This window comes from Varroa jacobsoni, unplaced genomic scaffold (assembly GCF_002532875.2).
Source record: "Varroa jacobsoni isolate VJ856 unplaced genomic scaffold, vjacob_1.0 contig01218, whole genome shotgun sequence".
Taxonomy (NCBI): Eukaryota; Metazoa; Arthropoda; class Arachnida; order Mesostigmata; family Varroidae; genus Varroa; species Varroa jacobsoni.
The window spans coordinates 9,429-36,083 of record NW_019214599.1 but is presented as its reverse complement, the minus strand read 5'-3'; the positions used below and the strand labels follow the sequence as shown (position 1 = coordinate 36,083).

Below are 26,655 nucleotides of genomic sequence, written 5' to 3'. Positions count from 1 at the left end.
GGTGCTGTTGCCTTATACCAGGCCGTATCGGACCTGCTGATCAACGCTTCTGCCGAGTTGCTTTACGAATTAGATTGATACGATTTTAATAGAGAAACCAAATCCACTAGCAATAGCAGCGTTTCCGTTATACAGCCTTAGACAGGCAGAAAAGAGGCCAAAGCAAAAGCTGCTGTTGTGTTGTTACGTTTGATCCCAAACTGTGTAGCGCTAACAGGCATTCGTCACCTGATTTGAGCTGATGAGGTAACTTCGAGGCCAATTTATCTCCAATAACTTCATTTGATCGCACGTATATCTCGGGGGTTCTCCAATATCTCGTTTCTTATCTCATATTCTCTCTTATCGAGCGCAGAAAATGTCGTCGTTTTTGCCGTCGTCCACGTACCTGCCTCTATAAGCTATCGCAAGATAAGATAGCATCTCCGCTTATCTTTTTTTTTTTGAAATTTTGAAACTTTGATCAATGACTCGAAGCCGACGCAACTCGATCTTTCAGTTTAAAACGCTATGTAGCTTGTCTTCTGCATTTTCTGTGTTACACCTAAAACCGTGTATCGTGGCTGATCTGGGAGAGGGTTTGGACGATGGGAAATGTCCGATCGTAGCAATCGACTGCTCCGCCACAACCTATCGTAGCCCACTGCCCTTAAAAGCCGGTTCACTACGCACCTGTTCAGGCGGGCTGCTTATTATGTTACAGCGGGATCGGGCGTTTGGGCAGGCAAAACTAAAGGTAGGCGCCGCGACGGGTGTTTACAATCCCGCAAATGCTGGTCGTTGAGTCTAAGACAGCGTCGTAGTCTCCTTGTGTGACACATGGACAATTGCGGTACTGAGGTAACTAGTGGAGAAAACAAAAACTGATCGGTAGCTGATAGCACAGAGAAATCAGACTTCAAAACTTTAATGGACCTGCTCGACAGCCGGCCCCTTCGGCAGTTCTCGGCGGGCGACTTTGCTAACAGCCTGTGGTGATTAGATCGCAATCTAGTTGTCTTCGTCGTGTTGTCGCTATGGCCTTTGAGACGTCTGGCAGGAATAGGACATAGGCTACGTTAATAAAGGGGGTGTCAATGGTGAACACGGGCTAAATACTGTTCTACACTGAGTAAATGGGGGGAACACGTGGAACTGTTATTTTTACTATTATTAGTAGTAAACAACGGCTAACTGCCACTAAAAGCCACCTTTATCGTAACACCGATAACGTCTATTCTCCGTTCAACGAAAGCACGATTTTAACCTATCGGCTGGTTTGCGTTTGCTACGTGATACCTTTCTGAACGCCTACGCTCTGACTGAACTTATAGTCGAACGGTCCGAAAACGTTGCAGATCCATTTTTTTTGGGCGGTACGAGCGCAATGCCTTATGTGTGTACGTAGGGGTTGTATAATATTACCCTGGTGACTATCCCATCTGAACTGTACGCAGCTTGAAGAAACGCAGTTGTCTAAAACGCCGCTACTGACGCCCATAGACTCAAACATATACACTTCATACATACACACATCTATTACCAACAACAACAGCAGCAGCAACGACTAACGGTTTTGAGTCGACTTCAGCCCTTGATGAGTGAGACTTCGATTATTGAACGAGTGCTATTGAACCCTTATCTTACATTAGGTTCAGCTTCTGGGACCACCGTTGCATGCTTGCCCAGGCAGCTCTATTTCTTTCCCTATCCAGAATGTCGGTCTCTGAGGGGCTGTACTGTGTTGTACAGCTAAACTTCGGCGAGCGAACAACGAGGCCTCCTTGATACGGTTGGCAAGCAACGGCCAACGACCCTCTCCACGGAATGGCTAGCGGTGGGAGGCTGCCAAGTGTGACACAGTTACATGGCATAGTGCTGTGGGACCATTGCAACGCGACAGCAGTCGCAGAGCGAATCGGGTCTGCTCCTACCAGCAGAGCGGTTCTCGTAGTAAATGTTCAACTATCACAGTTGAATGTCGCGTCTACCGCGCCGATGCCGTACTGAGCTGACGAGTCATTCTTGTCGCTAACCAGCTCTCTAGACGTCCAACATTTCCTAGCTTCAATTGTCCCGCGATCAATCCGTGGCTCTGCCAAGTCAAATGCCTTGTGGACCCCCATCGACCTGGTGACTCTGAAGCTTCAACATCACAATCCAGTAACGTAACGCCCCACTTGTACTGGAATGTGTATCTGTGTACATGAGTTCAATTGTCGGATCGGACCGCACTGGCACCCCACCCACTAGAACACAAAGAACTTCGATGTGAAAGCAGCGACTGGAGTCGATCAACTTTACGCGTCCGATTGACTCAGAGTCAGCAGCCAAAGTTTGGACGGGCAGTCGTAACCCAATACCGTTGCAGGAGTAGATCAGCGTGTGCTGGTTCTTGTAGGAGTAATTTTTCATTATATCACCTTACATCAGCAAGTTTCAAAAGGACCGCCATGTAAACGATGGATGGATGGAAGCGAGGGTCCTTTTCTCATATCACTTAAGAAATTTTCATTACATTTCGTTATCGTCGACAAGTCAGGTCGGGTCGACTCGACGATGGCTATTCCTTACCACTGGCAATTTGTGACAATGACTTTTGCCAATGATTTTTGTCAGTGAGTGTGCCAATGCCTTTTCGATTGCATCTTCGTAACTTTATCCGAACTAACTTATACTTCAGTTATACTCACTTTGTTGATGCGAATCTCGTGTTCCACTGTTAATCGCATAGCAATTCGTACACCGTCTCAATTAGCAGGCTTAAATGTTACAAGCTTTTCGTCTAGCACTGCTGTTCATCGAAACGAAGTGTGTCTACGTCCGGGGGAGAAGGTGGGATGGATGGGGTGCGAAGTTTAGTGGAGAAAATGTGGGGAAATTTTACTATTTTCACCTGCTACGAGAACCTACCTTCAATGAGTTAACCATTTTACCGCCAGTTCAATACAACAACGATAAAAGGACAAACTGGACGAATAAAAATAACCAGGCCAATAAAATACTTGTCTTATACCGTCATTTTGATCATCATATTCTGATAATCCGGCCCAATTTTCATTCGTGCTAAATCATAAACTCAAAAAGTTCGTATTTATCGTATTCCTTATATATGTATACTAAAGTGGTGTACAGTAATGTTATTGAATGTTGTCACCCATATAATCAGCGCGCCTTTAATCTTTATTCTCTTGATTTATGACACTCTATCCGATCACGCCTGAGTACGCGTAGCCATATTAACAGAGATATCATCGTTATTACCATCAAAAAATCATCATTTTTATGATGGAACATCAGCAATGGCGGCATGAAGCGTATCGATTGAAACGAGGTTACATATTATAGGAATGATTAATAGTGGTGCCGTAAATGCATCCCACAGAGGTAAGAGGGGTAGTGATTGGCAGGCGGAGGGGCCAATTAAATTGGAAATAAACTCGTTGTTGATCATTATTCGACGATATATGCGTCTGGCGGATCGGCCTACTGGACGTCATACGCTGGCCTTCTTTAGGACCTGTCTGCGCATAGCCGGCACAACAGCTAAGCGCGATACACTCCGCGCAGTAAATAAATACATCGATTGATTTCGGCGTACACGCCAATGCAATAAATCTAAAAGCGAATTAATCTGACAAACGATTTAGTTTAGCCACGTTTACGCCTTTCCCCCTGCTCAGCTCAGGAGCCATCGTATTGCTAACGATGGCCACCAGAAATAAAGCCTACTTGTTCTGCTTTACATCTACCTGCCTACGATTAGCTAACGGATCCCATCCAGACAGAGAGAGCGATCGCTAACGCAGGTGAAGCTGATCGACGGTCAGCTTCTCCTGCGTTCTCCTGCTTTTCTCGACTGTCCGGTGGTGATATGCACGGAGAACCTAGCTAATCTCCAACCTGTTACTTAGCGTCAAAACAAGCACGGTATTAATACAGCGTATGTCCATGCATACAGATCCGCCTAAAACCTAGTCCGTGTACCGGATAGAGCATCAACGAAGACCGCATACGCGAACGTCAACGCTAGGGAGATACTGTCTACGTAGATAAATACTCATACGATTATGTTAACGAGTCGAATCAACGCGTGGACAGCGCTGCTAAACATTTTTTTGATTGTTATTAGAGATGACAACCGTCACTTTACAAAACAGGCCTATGGTGAAAAGCCAAAGAGCAGGACCCGCCTCACTCAGCACGCTCATTACGATAACAGCAGCGGCAACAACAGTCATCATTGCAACATTTCGATTATACGAGGCCCCTCAAAAAAGTGAAGAGTGGAGAAAGGTAGGAGAACGTCCCAGTACGTAACGTTGCAGTACTATATACTTCTTCGTGGTACCGGCATGAGGAATGGGTGCGTATAGTTTTGAGCATTTGCTGCTACTGCTGCATTTTTTGCAGCCACCGTTGAAGGACGGGAAAAATTAGCGAGATGTCGCTTCAACGGATTGCACCACTGTTCGCATAGCGCTATCTACCGATTAGCGCGTTTGTTTCGCTAAAATCGGCGTCTCCCTTTTGGAGAGCAGGAGATTCGGACATTCGATGACAACGGGTTATAAAGTCAGCGGCTTCTACTTCGGGATCTGTACACAGAACTGGGACGGGACAGACGAGCTAAGCGACCCAGACACTCAGAACAGTCAGTGAAGTTCTGGGTCGACGGAAAATCATGGACGTACATATTGTCGATGCTGCTAATACCAGTTAGCTGCTTTGCGTATAGGAGATTATAAATGAATACGTCAGTATGTTACCGTAACAAAGGTTGGTGTATAATAACAGTGCATGTGAGTAACAAGTCTGGGTCTTTTTCCGGATTATCTCTCAATGGACTCGTTCCATCGTTCGGCCGTCGTGTGCCCTTAATTTAGCGTATGTAATCGGGATTTCGCGTTCTTCTTTAAGATATATTCATTGTAGGTATGCTTTGTCAACAATCAATTATATACATTGAAAAACATGTAGTTCTTTTTCTAGGTGAGGTTAAAGTTAGTAGGGGCGTCTTTATCAGATAAATCCGCTTATAAGTTTGCCCTTCATTGCGGGATACTAAAAACACGTAAATAGCATATGCAGATGTTACGCGACTCGGATCTTCCAGACTCCTGTTTTGGCATCGCGTGTTGTTTGCTAATCACAAAATACAAAATCGTAACCTTGTTGTGTGCTTGCTTAGGTATTAATACATAATGGTAATAAAATGAACGATAAACACTTGAGTCTTATATCTACCTCTGGCTTATAAAAATCGCGTCCTAGGTTACCGAGAGCCGCTGAACACTCCGTTGTAGTTTGCTGTTACTCACTAGAACGAAAAGGGCCTTTATAGGTCGCTTTTAATATGGAATGGTTCACGTTGAGCACGATCGCCTGCCACCCTCTTCTACAATGAGCCGAGTATCGAACGCGAGATAAAGACGTTATTCTGTTCATCGCTCTCTGTCTATATGTTCCATAGGATGTAATCGATGACCGGATTAGGCCTATTTTACAGAGCACTCATCGAGGCGGGCGATGATTTCGCCTCACATCGCGAAGAACAAGGAAACAAACAACGGTATCACAAGGTCATACCATACAGGCCACAGCAGGCATATAATTTGAATTAATACTTCTTAGTAATGCGCAATAATTACCGTACGGTATAATCGAGCCATCACCAAATAGACAAGTTTATACGTCGCAATATATCGGCGCAGTTTGCATAGTACTAACAACGTACGCATCTTCTCATCGTTCTGTTAACACGTGTAAATCAATTCCGCTCGATACAATCTATTGCTATTATTAGTTATGCTGCTGTTTGGAGATATTTATGCAGCACGATCGTTTTCTGCTAATTATTATGCATTCTGATCCCGATCGAATAGCTGACTGAAGTCAGACTAGCTAGGTTACGCAGGTGACTTGAAAAACAAACATTGGCCATTATGCGGAGGGGTGAACAGCGTGTCTGAATTGTGCTGGGCCTGTGGCGTCGGCGGCAGTGTTGTTGGGAAATACACCATTAGTACGATTATCGTTGCTACTCTGCTCGTTGTCGTCAGTGGTGGGACTGTGCGCGGAAGAATCGGCCTAACACTGGGGATTCAGCAGATTCAAAGAATAGATAGCGACTGATCGGTTCTAGTTACGATTGAAGAAAATTGACGCGTTCGGCGTCGTAGACTCACTCGTGCGAATCGTTACGGCTGCTGGCGTCGGTTCCGTCTCCGTCGACATGAAAGTAATATCGTCGACATGTCTTCAACAGTAAAGACGATACCCTACCGTGCTGTGAAATACCGCAGAGATTCAACGTTGACATTATTGTTACACCGATGTGCAGATATTCTATTCAGCTATAGCAACAATAGCACCAGCCAAAACAACAATGGGAAAGCATGCGATGCGTCCCTCAGTGATCACTCGCCGACCGAAGGCAGAATCGAAACGGTAGAAATTGAGTAATTTCACGTCGTGATGACACGGAAACTGCGGCAGTCGCGACAAAGGTAACGCTCGTAGCGCCTGTAGAAGCTGGTTGGTCGTCTCTATTTATTTAACGGCCGCGTAGAAGATAAAAGGCTTCCTTATTTGGCTTGATCGTTTACAAGAAATGAGCATAGCGTATTCGTATAAAGTTGTCATAAAGATAGTTGCCATTGGAGATTGCCGATCACTAGGGGACGCTGTGTCCAATCGCGCGATCTGATCACAGCTGATGACTTGTGTTCCTATGTGTACCGAGGTACGTCTACGTACTTTTTTTTTGAATGCTTGACGACATTTTCATTACATAAAGAACTCCTTGAAATCCCCTCTCCGGTGTAGCATCAAGAACTTGCCCCCCACAGGAGAACATGTCGCCTAGGGAGTAGGCTGGGCATCCTCTTCGAAAACGGCAATAACTAGTTGATAAGTGCTCGCTCTGAATTAGAGTATATGCCTAGGCTTGGATTAAACTGGACATTGCTTTCAGTTATTTGACGACTACCATAAGCGTATTTAGACGTACCTGTTCATTATAACACGCACTGACATATAATATCAGATGTTAACAACGGCTTGATCGTCTCGCCGTGTCAGACAGGTGAAACGAGTCACAATTAGGCGAATCGCAGAAGCTCTCAGGCAATTCCGAATTTGGGTTAGAAGTGTGCATGTGTACCGGCAGTCCTCTCGAACCATAGCTTCCTATGGACTCGACCACAACAGGGCGCAACGTTAACGCCCCGCATCAGATAACGTAAGAAAAGAAAAACGACCCACTTTTCGTCAACTCCGTCTCTATTGGTATGGTGAAACAATGTGGTTATTGTTGAGCGTATTGCTGTTTCAGCGAGTCCCACTGACGTTGATGCTGTTATTGTAGTTATATTGTTGATTCTATTGTTGTACGAGATCCCTAGCCGTCTTTGCTGTCTGCTGTTTTGTCGTTTCCGTCGCGTAAGTTAACGCGATGCGCTGTTGTATCGCGTCAATATGACAAGAAGGCAGTATAGGTTTTTCGTTTACCCGGGAGTCTACCGATCGACTAGGCGAACTGTGCTCGCCATTAAATAGAAGAAGCAAAATAGAACCAAGCGTTGCTAGCCGAGCAAAAGGCACACAGTAGAACGCAAGAGCTACCGACTAAGTTGCGTGTCCGGCTAGCTGTCTCAGCAAGTATTTATGTATATCCATATCTGGTTAGCAATGCAGTCGTTGGCGGCGCCCCCTGGTTCTCCCCAATAGCTTGGAGGCTTCTGTACCGTTGTTAGTAGTGGTGCCGATGACGGCATTACCGATGCTATAGCCAATGTTGCCAACGTTGTACACAACTGGCAACAGCTTCATACGGTGGCATCCGTACGGAATAGCTGGTGATTGTTTGCTCCTATTGACCAGCACCGCTGGCGGCTGATAGCTCAAGTTAGCTACTGTCAAACTTACTTTCTATCGGCTATCATTGCTATATTCAAGTCCTATATGGTGCCGCCGGTCATCGTGTGACTCAACATTCCTTAATATAACGTGCTGGCTTATTCCAGCTAACTGCAAACCAGCTGAAGTTTGTATCCAAGAGACTTCAGATGATTCATGGATCAAAAGTGGAGTTGAAGCGGAAATTACTTGGAAAAGGCTAACCCTCGTTAACAAAAAAGAAAAAGGCAATGACTTCAGTCATTTTAATCGCAGCTTGGGCACTGGACGTAGATGCAGTTCAATCGAACGAAACATCTCATCCCTAGCGTGTAGCTTCCTTTCTGTCTGCTCCGACAGCCGTTTGGCCTAACCCATAGCAAAAGGGGGTTTGAACGATGAACAAACACACGCCGATTGTGCATTCATCCGCCTTCGTGTCCCTCTTTGTGTGTGTGTGTGTGTGTCTTATTACGCGTGTAGTGAGTTATGTACATTTGTACGTACATAATGTTCGTGTCTGACACTTTGTTTCCTCTACGTGTGAGTGTCTTTAGGAAAGGTGGTAGTATTTCTAGCATTTTGGGAAGAATAACAACAACAACAACAAGTGGTCACTGCCGAAACAGCTGTTAAGGACAAATGGTGGAATAGGCTAAACAATGAAAAGAAAACAACACAGAAACGTTTCTGTGGCTTCATCAGATGATGCTTCGAATGAAGATGATGGGGCCGCTGTTTGGGGCTTTTCTTCTGTTCGGTCTATTTCTTTGGCGTTTTCAGCTTTTGTGCTTCCTCGCTCTCTAGGTCCGGTTGCGGGTACGTTGCCAACGGCTCTTGCCGTCTCTTCGGAGCTTACTAGATGATTCGTTGAGACGATTTTTTGCCCCCGTAGCGTCGACATGTTAGGAGATGCTGCAGTGGAACGAAACAAACCGGGGATGGGAGACGGGTCGGGGCCGATGCTCTCAACTGACGTATACGTATAAACTTGACGGCTAACTTCAATTCGCTTGTTCAACGTTGCTGTGATCGGCCAGTGCTACCCATTTTGCCATGTGGCGTAAAGAGGCGTTTGTCGATGACGTTGGCTAACTTTTTTCCTTTTGGGAAACTGGTTGCTAGACGGTGTCTCTCAGCTGTATGAAAGTTGACATCTAGCGGTGTAGTTGTATCTGTCGGGGTGTGTGAAAAGTGGTTTGGTATTTGCCAACGGCGCGGTGTTTTCAAGCGATAAAAAACGCACGAGCACGGGTAGTTGCGCTGCTGGCCAGGAAATGTCGGCGGTCAATCTGGCATCCTTCTCGCACAAGACGATAATACCAATGGTACGCTGTCGCTTGTTGATCAACATTGTTCGTTCAATAACAAAGCAACATGCATTCCTTAAAAAAACCAAATGAAACTATGGGCAACAGGCTGAATAGACGGACGAGGAAAAAAATCTGCGAGAATCTTTAGAAGAAACACGACATTTGGTGCTTTATCGAAACTAACGGGAAAGTAATGCTTGGCACTATGATGAAATAAAGCGAAGAAGAATGGAATAGAAATCAAATAGAGATTTCAAAGATGGGACGTCAACCCAATCATACACAAATGACAATGAAGAATGGTAGCTGTAATGCAACATCGACCCTGAGCAAAAATGGCACAAGAACAATACATCAGAAAAACTACCTCCGTAAGCCGTTCTGTCTCAGTCGGATGTTTCAGTGACCCAGTTGATTAACTGTATCAAGCTTCGTTGTCTTTTTTCCCAATACATATCATGTCCACGGTTCATAACCCCGTACAAACACCTGGTCATGTCGCCCACACATGGGAGCCTTCTTTCGCTTTGTAGGACTTTTCGATTAGACGAAAGCTGGTTCTATTGGGTTTTATTTGTTCTTGTATTTTTTTTTACCTAACCAATCTTAATTTCGTGCAAATGTACCTCACAGACTGCCTCCACTTGCCTCCAAAGAGATGGAACTCACCATTGTTTTGGCATACGAGGCCTTTTCTTCCTCAGTCGCGTCAGACTGGATCATCTGTTATACCTGTGCTAAGGCCAAATCTAAGCCAGTCATAATATATCCCCCGTACGGCTTTAAGCAGTAAGCTATTAGGTCCAACTGATTCTACGATTGTGTACATCTAGTTTTCGTGTTGTCCAACTACGATTTATGTGATTCCTTTGTTTCTCCTTTTTACCTTATTCCGTCGCGTTGGATTTACTTGCTTCTAGTTCACAAAATTTAGGTTAATATAATTTCACTATTGCTGCTGCTACGTTTCAGTAGTACGTTACAGACGTTACAACTACTTGTATACGGTCTCCAACTCAGTTGACATGCCTACTGGGCAATTGGCAGAGAGAAAGTAAATAATCTAGACTTCAAACCTAAGAACGCCTATGGGACAGGTTAACAATGGTAGACAACCCTATCGACTTCCCGTGACGTATCGGCTCCCAACTTACTCCACCTTATAAAGCCTGTCGTTACGAACCTAAGTTCATCGGGCTTTTACTGATTCTACTATCGATCGTTCGCTGTTCACAATCTTCTGCAACCCCCTTTTGTATGGCTACTTGGTAGGCGCAGCAACGAAGCGCTCTGTGTGCCTCTATCCTACCTGGCCATCCACTAATACTCCGGCTGTTGAGCTGCATGTGTTACTCTTCGATGGTGGCATCGTCCTAGTGATTATGATGGTTTCCATTGGTGTCACGCCAGTCCAATCGTGTTCGGTCCGTGACTGGCTGTTGCACGTCTTACTGCACCGGCTCAGATGAATCTGCAGTTTGCTGGACAACTAATTGTCGCAGGCTGTTGTCGTCTGCCTCAATCAATTCCGAAACCCCTCACAAGAACCCCTATAGCTTTTTTGCCCACGGAAGAAATCGCTGGATGCCTTCCATAGGGTACCGTCCCGATTTCCTAAGATTCGGTATATCTTCGGCAACCACAGGGTTTAATCGGTGCTCAACTCAATGGCTTTTTCGTAGAGCCGGACGAAACGTTAACTAACAGTCGTAGTGATGCCATTGCAAAGCAGCTAGGAATAACATAAGCGTCTCTTCAGCCTTGTAATGCCCGTTGCACGCAAGCCAAATCTCAGCTTAAATATGCGGCTACTGTAGTACTTCAGCCGCCGATCTTTATGCGAGAGATGGCTTCAGTCCCTACCGTATATCATTTTACTGTAATTCCTATCCCATAGCACAGGTTGTTTGACCATGCGATTCCTACATCCCGCTTTCCCGTCCGACGGTTTGTTAATTCGGTTGGTCCGAAATCGGAGCCAAACAAATACTCTTAAATCTGTACACACAGCTGCACACACCATCATCCCTTAAACACATCTATGCAGGCTCTTGTTGCAAATACAGGCTCAGCCCTTTTAGGTTTCTATCGGCCTATTAGAGCCGTGGCAAGAAGGGGCTTGTTGCTTACAAGTAGTGAACATCAATTCTAGTTTGTCGTGGCTATCTGACCAGTCAGTGAGCCACAAATGGTAAGCTCATCAGCCGTATGTACCTTTCTGCTTGAAGCACGGACTTCAGATTATCGAGAGAGAGAGAGAGAGAGAGAGAGAGAGAGAGAGAGAGAGAGAGAGAGAGAAAGAGAAAACTGCCGAAGCCCGTTCAAAGGGCTTCGGAAGCCCGTTATTTGGACTACTAGCTTGTCGAGGGCTGAGGGTCTGATCTTCGTTTGTCAGTGGTGTCCAAGGCTGAACAGGAGTCGGAAGCGAGCATTGGGCAGGTAGCAAACTCGCCGTTTTATAGCACTAGGTAGAAAAGATGGTAGCGCTGATGGTGGGTTCTGTCGATCTGTGTTCACGACAGTGTATTTGGGTATAGGATAGCATATGGTTGTTTGTGTAGAAGCGAATTTGGGTGCTTACGTAGCTATTGAACACAGCAGGACCCCACGTAGCCGAATTTTTTTTGCTGGCACGAATGTGGCTGGTGTTGACAAGCTATGGGGAACCAATGATACTTAAGGTTTCATCCATTGAACGTTTTCTGTATGTGTATGGCAAGGGGATGGATGGCAGGCGGTTGTGTTGAAACGTGACTCTATTCGACTCGATCCGCTCAAAGCGTCATAGAAAACAAACAGGAAATCTTACAACATGCGCGAGTACTAAACATAATATAGTGCTGCGAACGAAAATCTTCGATAGGACAAAACCAAGAGAAGAAACCTGTAATGGTAAAAATCCTGGTTGAATTCGTTCGACCATAGCTAGAGATCATAGAATAGAGCTAGTTGTATATGGGATATGTATGAGATTCACACGCTCTTATCAATTATTGGTAAGTTATTTTGTAGTTATCATGTCATTAGCGAAACCTATAGTAGACCCATATAACGCCGTAAGTCACATCGTTACCTAATCCAAAAAGTTACCTATAAAAAAGCACCAGCAACAATAACGATAATTATAGCGCGCGAAACTGCAATAGACACTCGATCGAATAATGTGGCCATGGCGCACTCAACAAACTACCCTCAGTTGTTGTTACCGGATGATGTGAGGTGTATAAGCAGCCAATCGTGCGGACATCGCATATTCTACCTACAATGTTTTGCTTCGGGAACAGTTGGACGGAATGGCCTGCGCGCCTGGCAGTAAACAGGTGGCATTTTCACGGCAACATTCAAGTAGCTTTAGGTTACCAAGGTCACAGGCATCAATTCATGAGCGGTGTTTCACTGGCCTTTGTAAACTACTTTTTCTGTATAATTTGTCCTTGCTTGCTTATAGTTTATTTTCTTACTAGCGCGCAATTCTGCTACTAGAGCAAACGCTGTCCGCGATGACAGGTCAAGAAAAAGATATATATATGGCACTGTTAGATGTCCACGGTCGTTCTGATGAACGTCCCCCGCAAACTCATTTATCCTTCTTATTTTCTTTTTTTTCGCTGCTTCTCTAACATTTGATCGTTTCGGCGGATATTCGATCCTCCGTCGCATGTTTTAATTCCTCTCTTATTTCGCGTGCGTTCTATGATTTTTGTTAAGACGTTTTCACTGAGGCTACATCTCTCCATCATTGTTGTATCAGTGGAACGCCCTCTCGCTCCCGCGGAACCTCCGAGCCTTCCTGAGCACCGAGAAACTGTTATCGTTCACTATGTTCATGTTTCCTTGCTGCTCTCTGACGTCGCTCTTCGTTGAGCGCCTCGTCCTTGCTTCTTTCCCCGCGCTAACATGCTGTCGTCCGGGAGCTACGCAGCGCTATACAACATCCCAGACGCAATGAAAATGGCGAAGACACTGACGAAGGTAGCTACGTTGCTAGTACATAATGGCCCAACGGCCTACCTGCAAGGGCTTTACCGCTATATGTACCATAGCAGACGCTGGCTTCACCCAAGGCTACATCACGGAGTGGCCATATGAAAAGGCGCCGACGCGACAAAGCCGAAACGACGCAGGAAGCATTCCGCACAGGAGAGCAACGACGGAAGCCGCTGTGCTGCCCCAGTAGCAGTGGTGAGCAAGGGAAAAAGAAGATTACGTGCACGCTTTATGATGAAAGGAAACGGCAGGGGAAACGTGGGGTAACATGGGACGACGTCCTTAGGGTATCTTCGCTCTGCTTGCAACGGCCGTCTTTTCCCGATCCGTGTCTAGCTTTAACACACGTTTCCGGCCTGCGCTTGTCCCCCTTTGCAACTAAGGCTCCCAAGGCTGACTTGCCTGCCCCTGGTCCAGCAATTTGTCCTAATGTAATGCGTTAGCTACATGTACGGCTTGCGTGTGTACTCTAAGCTACGAACGATTGCTCAGCTGACTCACCTGGTTCCTGGCCCTCCAATGCACCCACAACGATCGCTAGCCCATAGCGCAGTGACGCCAGTTTTGATATAGCGATGAAGGTGTTTTACATAGCACACCGTTGCTAGGTGGGAACAAGGAGTCAGCGATGGCAACCGGTTGCCGGGGGACCCGGTGCCAGGTTAGATACGGCCCGCAGGAAACGGGAATCTCGCAAGGTTTCCTTGTCGTCGACAACACAGCGTTCTAAGTCTCGGAAAGTGCAGAGATAGAAGTGATAGACAGAAAGAGCGAAAGAGGGATGCGGGAGCAAGAGAGAGAGAGCACACAAAGGAAAAATAGAAAGAAAGTGAGTCCGGGCAACCGGACAAGAAGTTCAGAATAGTAGAGGCGAAACTGAATAGATTCCAAAGCCCGGGCACTCATGAGCAAGATTGGGCATATCAAGGTCCTAAAGGCGAGGATTTTGAGGGGCAGCAAAGAGGAGCTGATGCTTGGCATTTGGTCGTGATGATGGCAGAAAGCTTGCCGGAATGAAGTGTGTGATTCACGGTCCTTTCTGTATCTTTCGTTCTCACGTATGACAGATCAGAAGCTGCTCACAGGAACGAAAAAAGTACAAAGGAAGCAGAGGTTGTATGAACGAAGGTGATGTACTAGTCCGATTACTAGACTTATTTATTTTGGAGCGACAAACCATGTAATCAACTTCTGTTTGAAGAAAAATTTTAAGCAGACTTTAGGTAGGGGCACAGGGCATCGAGTAGTATAATGGATGGAAGATGGCGGAATAGCAGATACGCGACAGCAGGTGAAAGCGGGAACTGAGAACAAGTGCACGTTTCGCTCTGTGCACACTGGTAGCAAAGCTCATGTAAAGTTGCCTTTTCTTCTCATTAGCTTTGTTAACAAGTAACAAAACGATGACAGGAGATCAAAAATACAAAGTAGATGCACACATAGTTACTCTTATTTTTGCGGTAGATAAATATATTTCTACGAAAAAAAAGTTAGCATTTGGAGGCAGTGAAGATTTGACTACACCCAACCAGATGGTAATTTGTAAATTATACCAGCTGTTACGCGACATAAATGTTTATTGTTTACCGACGGCCGTGTGATCTTTTATTACTTGAATAGCACAATCTAAGAAGTGACCTCACTTCTAACGTTGCAGGTCTTACTATCAGCGGAGGGCATCGGAGAAGAGTTCGAGGAGGTCGAAGTAGATCATCCCCATTCAATCCTCGCCGACATGATGTTAAGCATCCACGGTGACTTCGTTTACGCCGCATCGCCTTATAAGGTTAGTACTTCATTTCCAAGCAGACACATAGCCCACTGAGCAATCAATGGATGTTCACTGAAGTTCAACCGGATTGCCGAGGTAAAAATATCAAGAATGAAAAAATTGGTTCGAAAAGAACAGCGAACGAGATAGAGACAAAGAGTTGAATATACACCACGGATAGGTCGCACACACGAACAAATGAAACTTCTGAGGTAATAGTTGTAATCATCGCTGATATGTGAACATTGGACCCGAACACTAGCGGCGTTGTAGTTTCGTAAACCAAAATATGATCGTCCCCTTTCGCGTTCGCGATCTTCATCAACTTCTTCGTTATCATTGTACGATCAGAACGGTCATCTTTGTAGTAGCAAGTGGCAGGCTGTATAGAAAAGCAGCGACTGGTCATGACGCATCCAGTCACAATTTCGTTCGAGGGTTGTCGGCTTCATTTTGTTTGGTTCCCGAGCCGACAGACATATAATAACGGCAATTTCTGTAGTCGTTCGTTTCGTCACCTACGGTCGATATGTGGGAGCATTATGATTTGGGTCTGTGTGAATTTGTGGTCCTAGTCGCAGAGGTCTGACTTATTATTTTATTTATGCCAGTATGACTTGGGCTGGCAGCGCAGTAGACCAGTGGGTCGACGCTCACTGTTATCGATGGTGTCCAACCCAGCAAACAGAATAACGTCAAGCACACTATTGTCCATAAGCTATGCCGTTCCACAACGTATCAAAAGATAATCAAGGTGATCACGACGATTCATTCACACAATTGATTTTCATTGTTATCGTTGTTGGACATACGTCCTAGATGGGTCTGCAGATAATATAAAGATAGGCGAGCCCTAAAGTGCCGTTAGTAACAGCTTAACAATTGTATGAGCATGCACAACTGTTCAGCGTGTACAGCAGTATATAAATACGTTCTAACAAAGGTGACTGGATATTAAACGTATGATTTCGCTAATGTTACCGTTATTTTGGCGAGGGTATTCCCTCTAACTGTAATCTACTGGTTAGAACCAGTCGATCATGAAAAACAAACGGGAATAGTTATGATGGAATAAAACTCCAATGGGAAGTATTCGTAAACATGAGAATTCCTTGTGACTCGATACCAAAAACCGCCTATCCTGTATCCGTCTCTTTAGCGTGTCTGTCTGCTTTTCGAGTCAGTATAATAATATTACCCAATGAATTGTTTGAAGCAACGATCGCAGAAAGCGTCCTATATGATGATGATATGTCTGTATGGGATGAGGTCCATAGTCGTTTTATAGTGACCTTGTAGACTAGAGAGAGTAAAGAAGCCTTCAACTCTGCCGACGTTTCTTCTAATCGAAAGAAGACCATCCTCATGTTTGCTGTGGAAAACTACCTTTCATCAACATCAGTCGAGAACTTGGGACAACTTTGTTTGGACTGAACAAGAAAACGCAAGGTAGACAACCAATGGAGGAATCTCGCGAGTCAAGTTTCGTAGAGCTCCGAACCTTTGTAAGGAATTGGAGGACTGGAAAGGGAAAAACGAACAGAAAGCAACGTTCGACTCCTTAATTCGATAGAAGTAGGAGAGCGGAGACCGCTATACCATTCCACGTACCATTTCTGCTCTGCTTTCCGGACTCTGCTGGTGATTTCGCAAAGCTGCTTGATGCCTGTACTTCTGGCCCTCGTACAAACAGGCACAGAGTTATTAACACTCAATAACACTATCTTTACGATGATGTTCCGTACGAGATTCAAAGCGAGACGTCTAGACAAAGAAAGGTCTAGGAGAAAGCGCATGCTCATGGGCGTGTACTTTCATGTTATTCAGGTCATCATCGACCGACGTCGTATCGTCATGACCGATAACGTCAGTCAGGAAGAGGGAGCTTGAGCATCGTTAGCCAATGATTCCTTGGCTGTATGGCTGTCTAGATGCGGCCTGCGGCTAACGTCCCGTAGCGCAGGCCTATCTGAACCATAGTGGTACGTTGTGTGAGGAGAATTAGAGTCGTGCAACCAACCAATCGGTTGGGTCCGGCTTTCAAGGCTATCGTTTCGAAACTTTAAGGCCTTGGCTAACTTCGTTGCTCGGCCAGGCAAAGACAAGATTATCGAAATCAGATTGCTCGCCCCAGGCTTAGTTCCTGAGGTCCGATTTGGCTCTGCTCTTCGATGCAGCGTCCTTTGTTGTTGCTGACCAGAGACAGAACGATGCAGAGAAGACTAGGAAGAGAAAGCCAAGCAAACGGGCACTGGTGAGCTCGAAGAGCAAAAAGTACAGCCGCCCGTTTCCTCTGTCAAAACAGCCTGAGCAAAGGTTCGGGCTAGATTAGGGACACGTCGAACAGCCTCTTGGATAGGATATGCTTTACGCCTTACAATCTTGTTCAGCAATTCCCAGCAACGGTTTGGACCCCACTAACCTGTTCAATCGCTGTATCCCTATCGGCACCAGCGGAAGATCAGATTGTGATCTGCAGCACATTTAGCTCTTGCGGGCTTGTTTAGACCGGTTTGTCTCTATTACCGAAGGACTAGCGCAGTACGCTGCCGTCCAAACGCGTAGAGCTACAACGCGGGACGATCACGATCCCTCAAGAGAAAAGGATACGTATGATTCTCCAAAACTTGAAACTTCAATGTTCAGGCGAGAGCCGGTCTATCGAAGGACTTCGTCAGAAAAAAATATACCATGGTTACGAGATATTGGCGTTTAATTACTGTGGCCAACAACGAGACAAGTAAGCAAGCAAGCTTTCAGGGTCGCTTGGCTCGGCAGTTTGAAGCGGAGCTGGTAGACGCGGTGTCATTTGTCATAGATCTCGTATTGGCCTCTTTTCAGCCTCTGAAGCACACGGACAATCTTACCAGCATTCATGATGTCTGAGGGAATAAAAAAAGCTTGAATATCGCGTCTAGGCGTTTATTTCCAGCCGACATATACAACGACGTTGAGCAAGCGAATTTCATTAGACGATTTTGACCCTTTTTAGTAGAACTAGAATTGCAATTGGCTCTCAGCGTCCGACGCCGGTCATCTTGGTGGCATGCCGGCGGCACTCAGGCAGCTCCTAGTACTACTAGTAGTAGTAATTCTGAGAGAGCAAGGAGAACGAACGGTAATTGGATGTAATATATAGCAGTCGAATTCTGGGAAACGCTAGAATGGAATTGTATGATAGCTGATAAAGGCGGCGATGGCGGAAAAATATATGCGATGTGAATGGAAGTATTAGCAAACTCGACCCTGTTCCCGTGACCCAGAATGCGAACCCAACTCGATACCGATAGAATACCGGTTACGCGATTGGCGTAGTGGTCAGACGGTGTCGTGTGCTAACGGTAAAGTATGTAAACCTGTTCGACCGGGAGTGTGTATGTGTGGCTTGTTGATATAAGGCACACTTGTATATATGGGTAACGCTTGATAATATAGAACAGCCCCACTGTTATTGTCGTTATCCTTGGACGACCACTCAAAAAGCATTGGCTAAGAGGCGTTATGTAGATGGCTAGAAGTATTTGTTTGCATTATGATTCCCGTGCGGTTACCTTACCAGCATTGAAGTAGACGTAATCGATATCTGGACCATTGTCTTGTCGGGTCTCGATACAGTGTACAAGCAAATATTATACCTTTATAACGTACACAGTCATCTGGAGGAGTATATGAGAAAACAAGTATAGAAAGATCTCAAGGGATTCATTTTGTACCAGTAAAATGTCACGGTGCGGATGAATTTATTAATTGAGTGAATCGTCTATAGCCGTCGACCGCAAAATCCTTCTCTATAAAATCCTGTGTAGAACAATAGAATCGGAAGGCAGAAAATTAACCCAGCAAAAAAAAAAAAAAAAACAGTGAATGTGATGATTTGCGAATTTAGAAGAATCCGCAGCCTACCCTTAGAACGGAAACATTAATTAGCGTTTAGTGCGAGAGGCTCCATCACACAAGAACTTGCCCAAATATATTATACGCGTAGAAATCAGGTATGGCCGCAAATCAAGCCCTAATGTCCTTCCTGTACCGCAAACATGAACACGTATATAGTGTATCACTTATTGCTTGAGAAGGCACTACTAACTCTATTTAGGTAAACGGCCGTTTACAGTTATCAAATTCGCGCTGCCTTGCGCCATAAGCCCGTCGTACCAAAGATACAGCGGTAGAACTGCATCTAGGAGTCATTGCAGGGCACGCTACAGTATACTTCAGCTCATTCCGACGCATAAAAGCCTGGCAAATAGGCTCCACCATGAGAAGGTTTCGCTCTACCGAGTCAGTATCGTCATTGATGCATAGGAACAGCAATGCGAATGAGAACAAGCTACAGACACGAAAAAAAAACAAACATTTTCATACTGACAGCTTTAATAAAATCGTATGTTTAAAATTTGCCTTCTGACCGATGTCCATTCCATCGAAATCGAGGTCCTTCGCCTCGGTAACAGCGGACGCGTCTATGTTAATGCAAAGCCTTCTAACTGTCGAGCAGCTGGCTGTGCTATTGCTAGCAAAAAAGATGCAGACGGCCGAGCACAGTTAAACGGACAAGTAATCGATGTGTTTTTAATTATTGTCTGCTTGCAGTTGTCGTTCAAGCGCGTTTATTGAAATAAGGTTGATTGGTAATGGTGTTCTATAATTTATTCATGTCACAGCAGATCAAGTGGTACCTTCAAGATGCTGTTTTTTGCTGTTGTGATCGTTGTTGTTTGACGTCCGCTATCGAAGGTTTATGATCGTTTGAAAGCTATTGCATTGATATAATATAGCGGATTTTTCCTGGCACTTTCTACTAGAAATGTTTAGCGTTTCTGAACGACGTACGGTATTTATTTCATTGACAGACAGAATTTATGTAGCACATACGTTGTGTATCAGATACTGCATTGTAGTCAACTTGACATAGAAATACTAAAATGATAGATTTTATGTAGCCGAGATTTACTTCTGAAACGGTTTGACTCTATAGTCCTGCAAAGCAACGTGCGCCTTTCTGACGTTCTCTGAAATACGTCAGAAGCTAGATAATTCAATGTACCCGAGCTGACGGCAACTAAATCATAAACATTGTTTACACAGATTTGCTATAGATGCGGAAAGGCAAAATTACGAATCCTGAACGGGACACCGACAGCCGATATTATCGTGCTACGTCGATATCGGCTCATCTTTTAGATCTCATAACGCTTGCCTGCCATTATACGCCTCGCCTACAAACTTGGCCCGTCGGCCAATCACGTCCCTGTAACGTGATAATAAACGTGCTACATTGCTGGATTTCTATTAATAATGCCGTTACGGCCAACGTTACCGAGAACGAGTCGCTCGAGTTGAATGAGTGATCCGTTTATCGTATTAGTTAGTGGTAGTAATAAAGCGGGTATAGAGGAATTGACCGGGCGAACGTTTCTTTAGCAACAGTATTCGAGCATAGGCCGACTGGCTCTCCATGCGATCGATTGACTAACTGACTGATGTGAGTCCCGTAGACACCTCTATCAAGCCGTCGTTTCCGCATCTGTCCATTGCCGATTTGCTTTCAATTGCTATGAGACCACTCCCTCTTTCCCTATCTGTATTTTCTCTCGGTGTCGCGTCCGCTGAGCAATACGGATACTGTGTTCTCGATTCGAATCGTGGCGGCAAGAAAGCGGGACAGGTGAACCGAACGTGGCGCGATAATCGATATCGTTTAATCGCTCGTTACTATCATTGTATCAGGCTTTTGCCTGGTAACCTGATTGCTACTACCGCGCCTGTGCGACTCATCGTGGTGCAGATCCTGCTAATAGCAATGACTCTTTTGTCCGTGGAGCGGCCATTGTTACTGCCACTAGCGTTCAAACTTTGTGGGAAGCAGCGGCGGTATGATGGCGAAAATGATGAAAACAGCGGCAGTACGACACCGGGTAGCTGGCGCGTTCGCATTGCGTTCGGCTTGACGTTTGTAGAACTAAGAGAACGCCACCATGGGGCTTGTCTGCTCGACGGAACTGCGCGAGTTTGTATCACAATTAGGTATTAGCCATTGATGGAGAGGGCGCAGACGTCACCTCGCACAGGGAGACGCGTCTGTCTCTATTTAGCGTTGTTTGGTCAGTCACATGTTTTTTCTGCCGCTTCTGCTGGCGTGGGAAACATGCACACAATGGCACATATTGACACATGAACACAGGACATTAAGCGGTACAAAGCAATAAAACTGGCCCCATATATATATAGTAGTTCGATTTGGCGGATAAACGATAGCATTGTTGTTGGTACCTATGAGCCGAGTTGAGCTACGTAACAACGAATTGACAAGCCCTCTAAACCGCCGTGCTAATGGTGCCTATAACAGATTGTGACGCTTTTGTCGTCCTTGTTGCTGTTACCGCCGCTACTATTTATCATGATCATCATACGTCGAAACGACGCAGTGAATCATTGTTATGTGCAAAACCGTACGTCGGCCTGTTCGATCAATCCAAGGCTTATATAGTGTTCTGTGATCGGTTGCTTTAGTTGTTGTCATTGCTGCCGCTCCTTTGAAAACGCTACTACGCACAGTTTATGGTCGACTGTTTCTACGTAACGCAAACACTAACGATGGCACAGGATACACGTATGTGTACGTTACGACGACTGCTTCTTTGTCTCTATCGCCCATTATGTTAGAGACTGGTTATTGTTGACAAAATAATCATTGAAATTGCTGAAGCTGACGTGATTGCGTCTGCTAATTTCATCACTTTTCCATCAATCTAAAAATGACTTCTCCGTTGTTGGCGGCGAAGCGCCTCGTTATGGCCTACACTGCATCGAATCGTGCGACCATTGAAACTGCCACAAGCCAGTCGGGTACACGAAGGCCTTATAGTCGTCCTCGTGTTAGGTTACTGTGTGACGTATTGTGCCTGCTAGCCTTAAGGACACGTTACGGTCTAGCTTTGGATCCGGACATAGCTAGACAGACAGTCTTGGGTCCGTGCTGCGAGCCAGTGTTTAATTGAACGCCTAACAACGATGCCGGACGGAAAACTCAAAACATAGAGGGCTTATTATAGTCGTAATTGGGAATTAATTTTTAAAAACGGAAACAGAAGGAATAGCCAAATTATGATAGCCAACGCAAGAAAGCTTTGCTAGCAGGCAAACCTCTCCGCGCTCATCGTTCATTTCTATAGCGTAGAAGACATGAGAGCGTATACATATATTCGTGGCTGTCGTAGTTTATACTTGATATACTGGTTGCGTATTAATTTTACCTCAATAGACTGCGAAAAGCGGCTGCTATGTGTCAGCAACCAAAAATGACTTCTGCAAATTTGTGCTACACGACGTCAAAGGGGCTTTCTACTTTTAATTAGGGCAAACCTAAAGCGTAGTAGGTCACTATATAGATGCTGAGTTTTAGTGCGAGTTCATTACCGTAGGACTCTTTTCGAGAAAGCATATTGGAAGGATAGTGGCCCTTTATAGAAAAGCTAATCATTGTCTTAAAGTAAGCCACTGCGTTCGCATGTTTTGCTTTTCTAAGACGTCCTGCCAAGCCGAAAGATTCTAATATCCTTTTGGAAAAAATTTTCACTCGTGCGGAAAATGTCGTCTCTTTGAAAAGAGAGAATTGCGATAGCAACAATACATAAGAGCTTCCGAAATTTTACTCCGTTAATAACCAGTGACCATTTAAACAATTCGAAGTACTTCACCGTCAAAGTTCGCAGTTCATGCTTCATTCATTTTTTTAAGAAAATTCATACATCAACTGCGAAGTAGTCGTCAGCCATGCAAAGGAAACTTACGGTTACTGTTTCATGTAGGCTCGTCTTTTATGAAGCTCACTATGTCCTTCTCATTCGACCCCAAGTGGCGGGGTAAAAGTTTTAGGCATTAGATTAAACACGTGCTTTTAGGACGCGTTCGCGTAAAATTATTAGATAGCATCAACGGACCAATGGTATGAATAGCAGTTTTTTAAAACTAGAAACTGCTGAAATTCACGTCCAAGGTTGTGCACCGTATGCGCACGTTTTGCGTATCCTGTGTAACTCAAAACATGCCTCGGCCAATACTGATTCTTTTGTTACCGTAACTCTATCCGCTGGCCTTGCATTTAGGCCATGTCAGGCCTTGCACTTAGTTCGTTCGTGTCTCAGATCTCCGCCGTCTATTGGCAATAACTTCTGCTGTACGTGTTAGTGGTGCGTGACCATCTCGCAAGGAAAACCTAGTCATTATTGAACATTGTTTCTGATACCCACCCTGAAATGCAAGTTGGGCTTGCTCTATTGTGAGACAAGGCTACGCTAACTCGAATCGAATTCGTTTTCCAATAAACTTCAGCGCGCCATAAAGAAAAGAACTTCTAGTAAACCCTATATATTGTTGTAGAGACTGCCTGTTACCTTCCGCAGAGCGATTTTCAATTTTTACGCTGCTTTATTCAGGATTATTGAGATAAATGCTCCATATTGTTAATACACAAGGTTACGAAAATAATCAAAATAGAGAGCAATAAATTCCCACCGAGCTCACCTCTTGGCACTTCTTCTTTGAGTCTTCCGCTCCATTAATCAAAAACGCTTGGACACGCTAGCAACTTGGATCGAAAAGTTTCGAGCTTACCTGCTCAAATCCATCTTAAGCATGAGGCTATCTCACAGCACTACGCAGTTGTCCACAATTGATGTGGCACATTGAGACTCGGATTTTTTCTCACTTGCCCGCTTCCGAATCAAACGACGAGACGATCGTTTTCTTGCTTTCTTTCGCCTGCTTTTTCCGGGAACTTCCAATTGCACCTCTGAGCTCGTCCGAATGTTCACCTCCAGTGGTAACATCAGGTGAAGCCAAAAAAGTAAGCAGAAGCAAAGGAAAGCTCGTTGCAGGAGAAAACAGTTCTCCGTTCCAGCGCGTGGCAACGTTGCGCCAGCTGCCAGGGCGTGGGAACAGGGAAAGGACGTTGCTGAAGGGTTGCGGAGGGTATTCTGATTCTTTTTTTTACTCCAACTAGGCCCATTTTACCCCACTGCCGTCCTATTCCCTGTCATAAATTTGGCTTGAAGGTTACAAACGAGGCTAAACGAGCTTGCTAGGTTGGGTGAACTTTCCACCGCCGCAAGATCCGCCTTGCCCGATCTTTGTTTTAGTGCTTACAACCTAAACAAGTTCTCTTCATTTTTTCCATAGGATTTGAACTCCTCTTACAAGCTTCTGCTTGGCCTACACATCCCTCAGGTCCTAGATCTCTTCTCCAAACCGCGCTTCGATTCCCTTTCGATGTAATGCTTCTTTTTCTCACTGCGTAAATGAGCCTTCCCGTATCAGTCTCGACTGGTCAGCTTCGAGAAGCCTAGCTCTCAAAGACGCCGTAAACGAGAGCAGATAATTTTCCTTCCTCCCTCCGCCTACCGAAAGGGTGCTTAACATGCTTAACAGTAGTAGAAAACAGGGTTGCCGAGAGTGTCAGCGATGGTGAGAACCCACACTACAAAATAGGATATCGTCTTTACCTCTTTAGCCAGCCCCGCCACCGCCTCCCTTTGTCTTCCGCTGACGTCTGCATTTCAAAATTTTCAGGGTGCGGCCTGTCGCTGCTTCTTTATGTTACCGTTGTTCTATGCTAGTACCGTTTTTCTAACATGTATTCTGTTGCCCTTAAATGCTCTTCCAATGGCCACTTTCTCGTCCTCAGTAGTAGTTTCATTGTAGTAATAGTTGGTTTCGTCGTTGCGATGCTGGCTGGCACTCTTTCTCGCTTTAAATACGTACACATGGATATAAAGAGATAGACGGAAGTGTGCGTATGTGAAAGAGAGGAAGAGAGAGAGAGAGAGAGAGAGAGAGAGAGAGAGAGAGAGAGAGAAATGGAATACCGCAAATGTACGCACACCGCAGTTGGAACAAGCACATCAGCAAAGGATCTGTTACCAGAGCCAACAGCAACTCGCGTACTTGGCTCCCCACTGAACTCCATTTGCTGTTGGGTCGGACGGATTGGGCGGTTGCGGAAAGAAGCTGCGGTGGAGAGACGGCACTCCCAGCTGATTTGTTCTAGCCAGCCACATCCTTCATAATGAAAGGCCGACGAGTGGGACGGTAAAAAAGAAAAAGCTGATAAAAGAGGTCAGAGACAACGAGACGGTAAAGACGAAGCCGTTAGTTGTTCGTCCCTGGATGGGAGTCAGTCGAAACAAAGGAACTAATGTGTGTGTGGAAGAAGACAAAACACAAAGATTTATTCAGGAGGGACCTATGGAAAAGAAGGCGGAGGAAGTTGGACTGGTGAAACAACTCTGGCAGTTTGAAGCGGAGTTCTTGAATAAGTCGCGTACGTACCTTTGCCAACGAGCTGAATGTTCCTTAATATTGGATAGGTGGATGATAACGGTGCCAGCTGGATTTAGCTTGGGTTTCGTTATGGACTTCTATGTGTAAGTGAAGGTAGAAATGATCCTCTTGTTAGCCTATTTAGAGCCTCAAATGGAATGAAAAAAACAGGGAAGAAGTGGCTGAAGAAAAAAGCGCAAAAAAAGACAGGTGCTACGATGATATTAGTTAGAAACTCCGCGCAGATATACCAGATCCACCGTTTGAATAAATGGATCGGCCAGCAGAAAAGGCCCAATTAAGAGTTACTAACAGCCTTACAATATTAAGACATATGAACGTATCATGTAACCACTTTATGTCATCGTTATAGGAGAGCATTGTGAGGAAAGTGGTCTGTTACTCTGAAGTTTATAAAATATGATATTGGCATGTATGTGTCTATCTGAGTTTTCCTTAGTTTTCAATGTTTAGTTGATTGTGTTCAGTGGGTTTCAACGGCCAAGTTGACCACTTTTACAATTTCTAATTATATCACGACAACCACTCAAGTATACTAGTATTTACTAGTATTTAGGGAAGGAAACACCTCCTGAATAGTGCTATACGTAATGTGTTGGTACGTACGTTTCTCAGATGTAGTACTTAGTATTAGGTATTATTGTCATGCCTATCTACTCTGATATTCTAATGCTGTTACGTTATACCGGCCGAATGTTTAGCCGCCTCCATTTTGGTTCTTTAATACGTTACCAACTCAGGTGGTCGCCGCTGGTATGTTTCTATTGAAAGGATAGTACACTGTCCCTCCATTACTCGTGCATCTACGAGCTTCTAACTAGTAGACTTATAGGCAGATTTTTGCTAGCACAAACCGTTCCGCACCTGTACTTTGTGTTATATGCTACAACACGCCAGGGGGAAACCGAGAGGCACGTTTTATATTTCATTATTATTATTATTATTGTTATTATGTTTACCCGCGACATTCTGCCATAGAATCTAAATATAGGACCCTGTTCCGTTTCTTTTATACCTCTTGAACGTCCTTTCGTTTCTGAACTCCATCAGATTGGAACCGTACGACGCAGATCGCACGTTTTCAGGTCTGTATCTTCTCCTAATACTACATAACTAACGAACGGAGAACTTACTAGACTAAATTAGGCCGCGCTACAAAATACCGTACGCAGTTACTCGAGGTCGATCATAATGTTCTGCCTGCTGTAACGTTAAAGGACGTCATATTCTGGAGCCTGTTTCGTCGGCTCTTTATGGTGTGACTAGTTCCACTGAGGCCGACATGTTGATTAAACTTGATGCTAATTTTTGTTTCTCCTTCTAGAATCTGTCTACCTCTCCTCTAGGTACCCCTTTCCCTGTTCC

At 44.9% G+C, this 26,655-nt stretch overlaps 1 protein-coding gene across 1 annotated transcript in view; it reads left to right on the top strand.

The window, feature by feature from the left end:
* Positions 1-15,261, top strand: part of LOC111271886 (plexin-B) — a 34,945-nt gene extending 19,684 nt beyond the window's left edge. Inside the window, exon 3 of the mRNA XM_022852917.2 lies at positions 14,836-15,261. Within this exon, the coding sequence (XP_022708652.1) occupies positions 14,836-15,003 (168 nt within the window). The 3' untranslated portion in view covers positions 15,004-15,261. The remainder of the gene's footprint in view (positions 1-14,835) is intronic.
* The last annotated feature ends 11,394 nt before the right edge of the window (positions 15,262-26,655 follow it).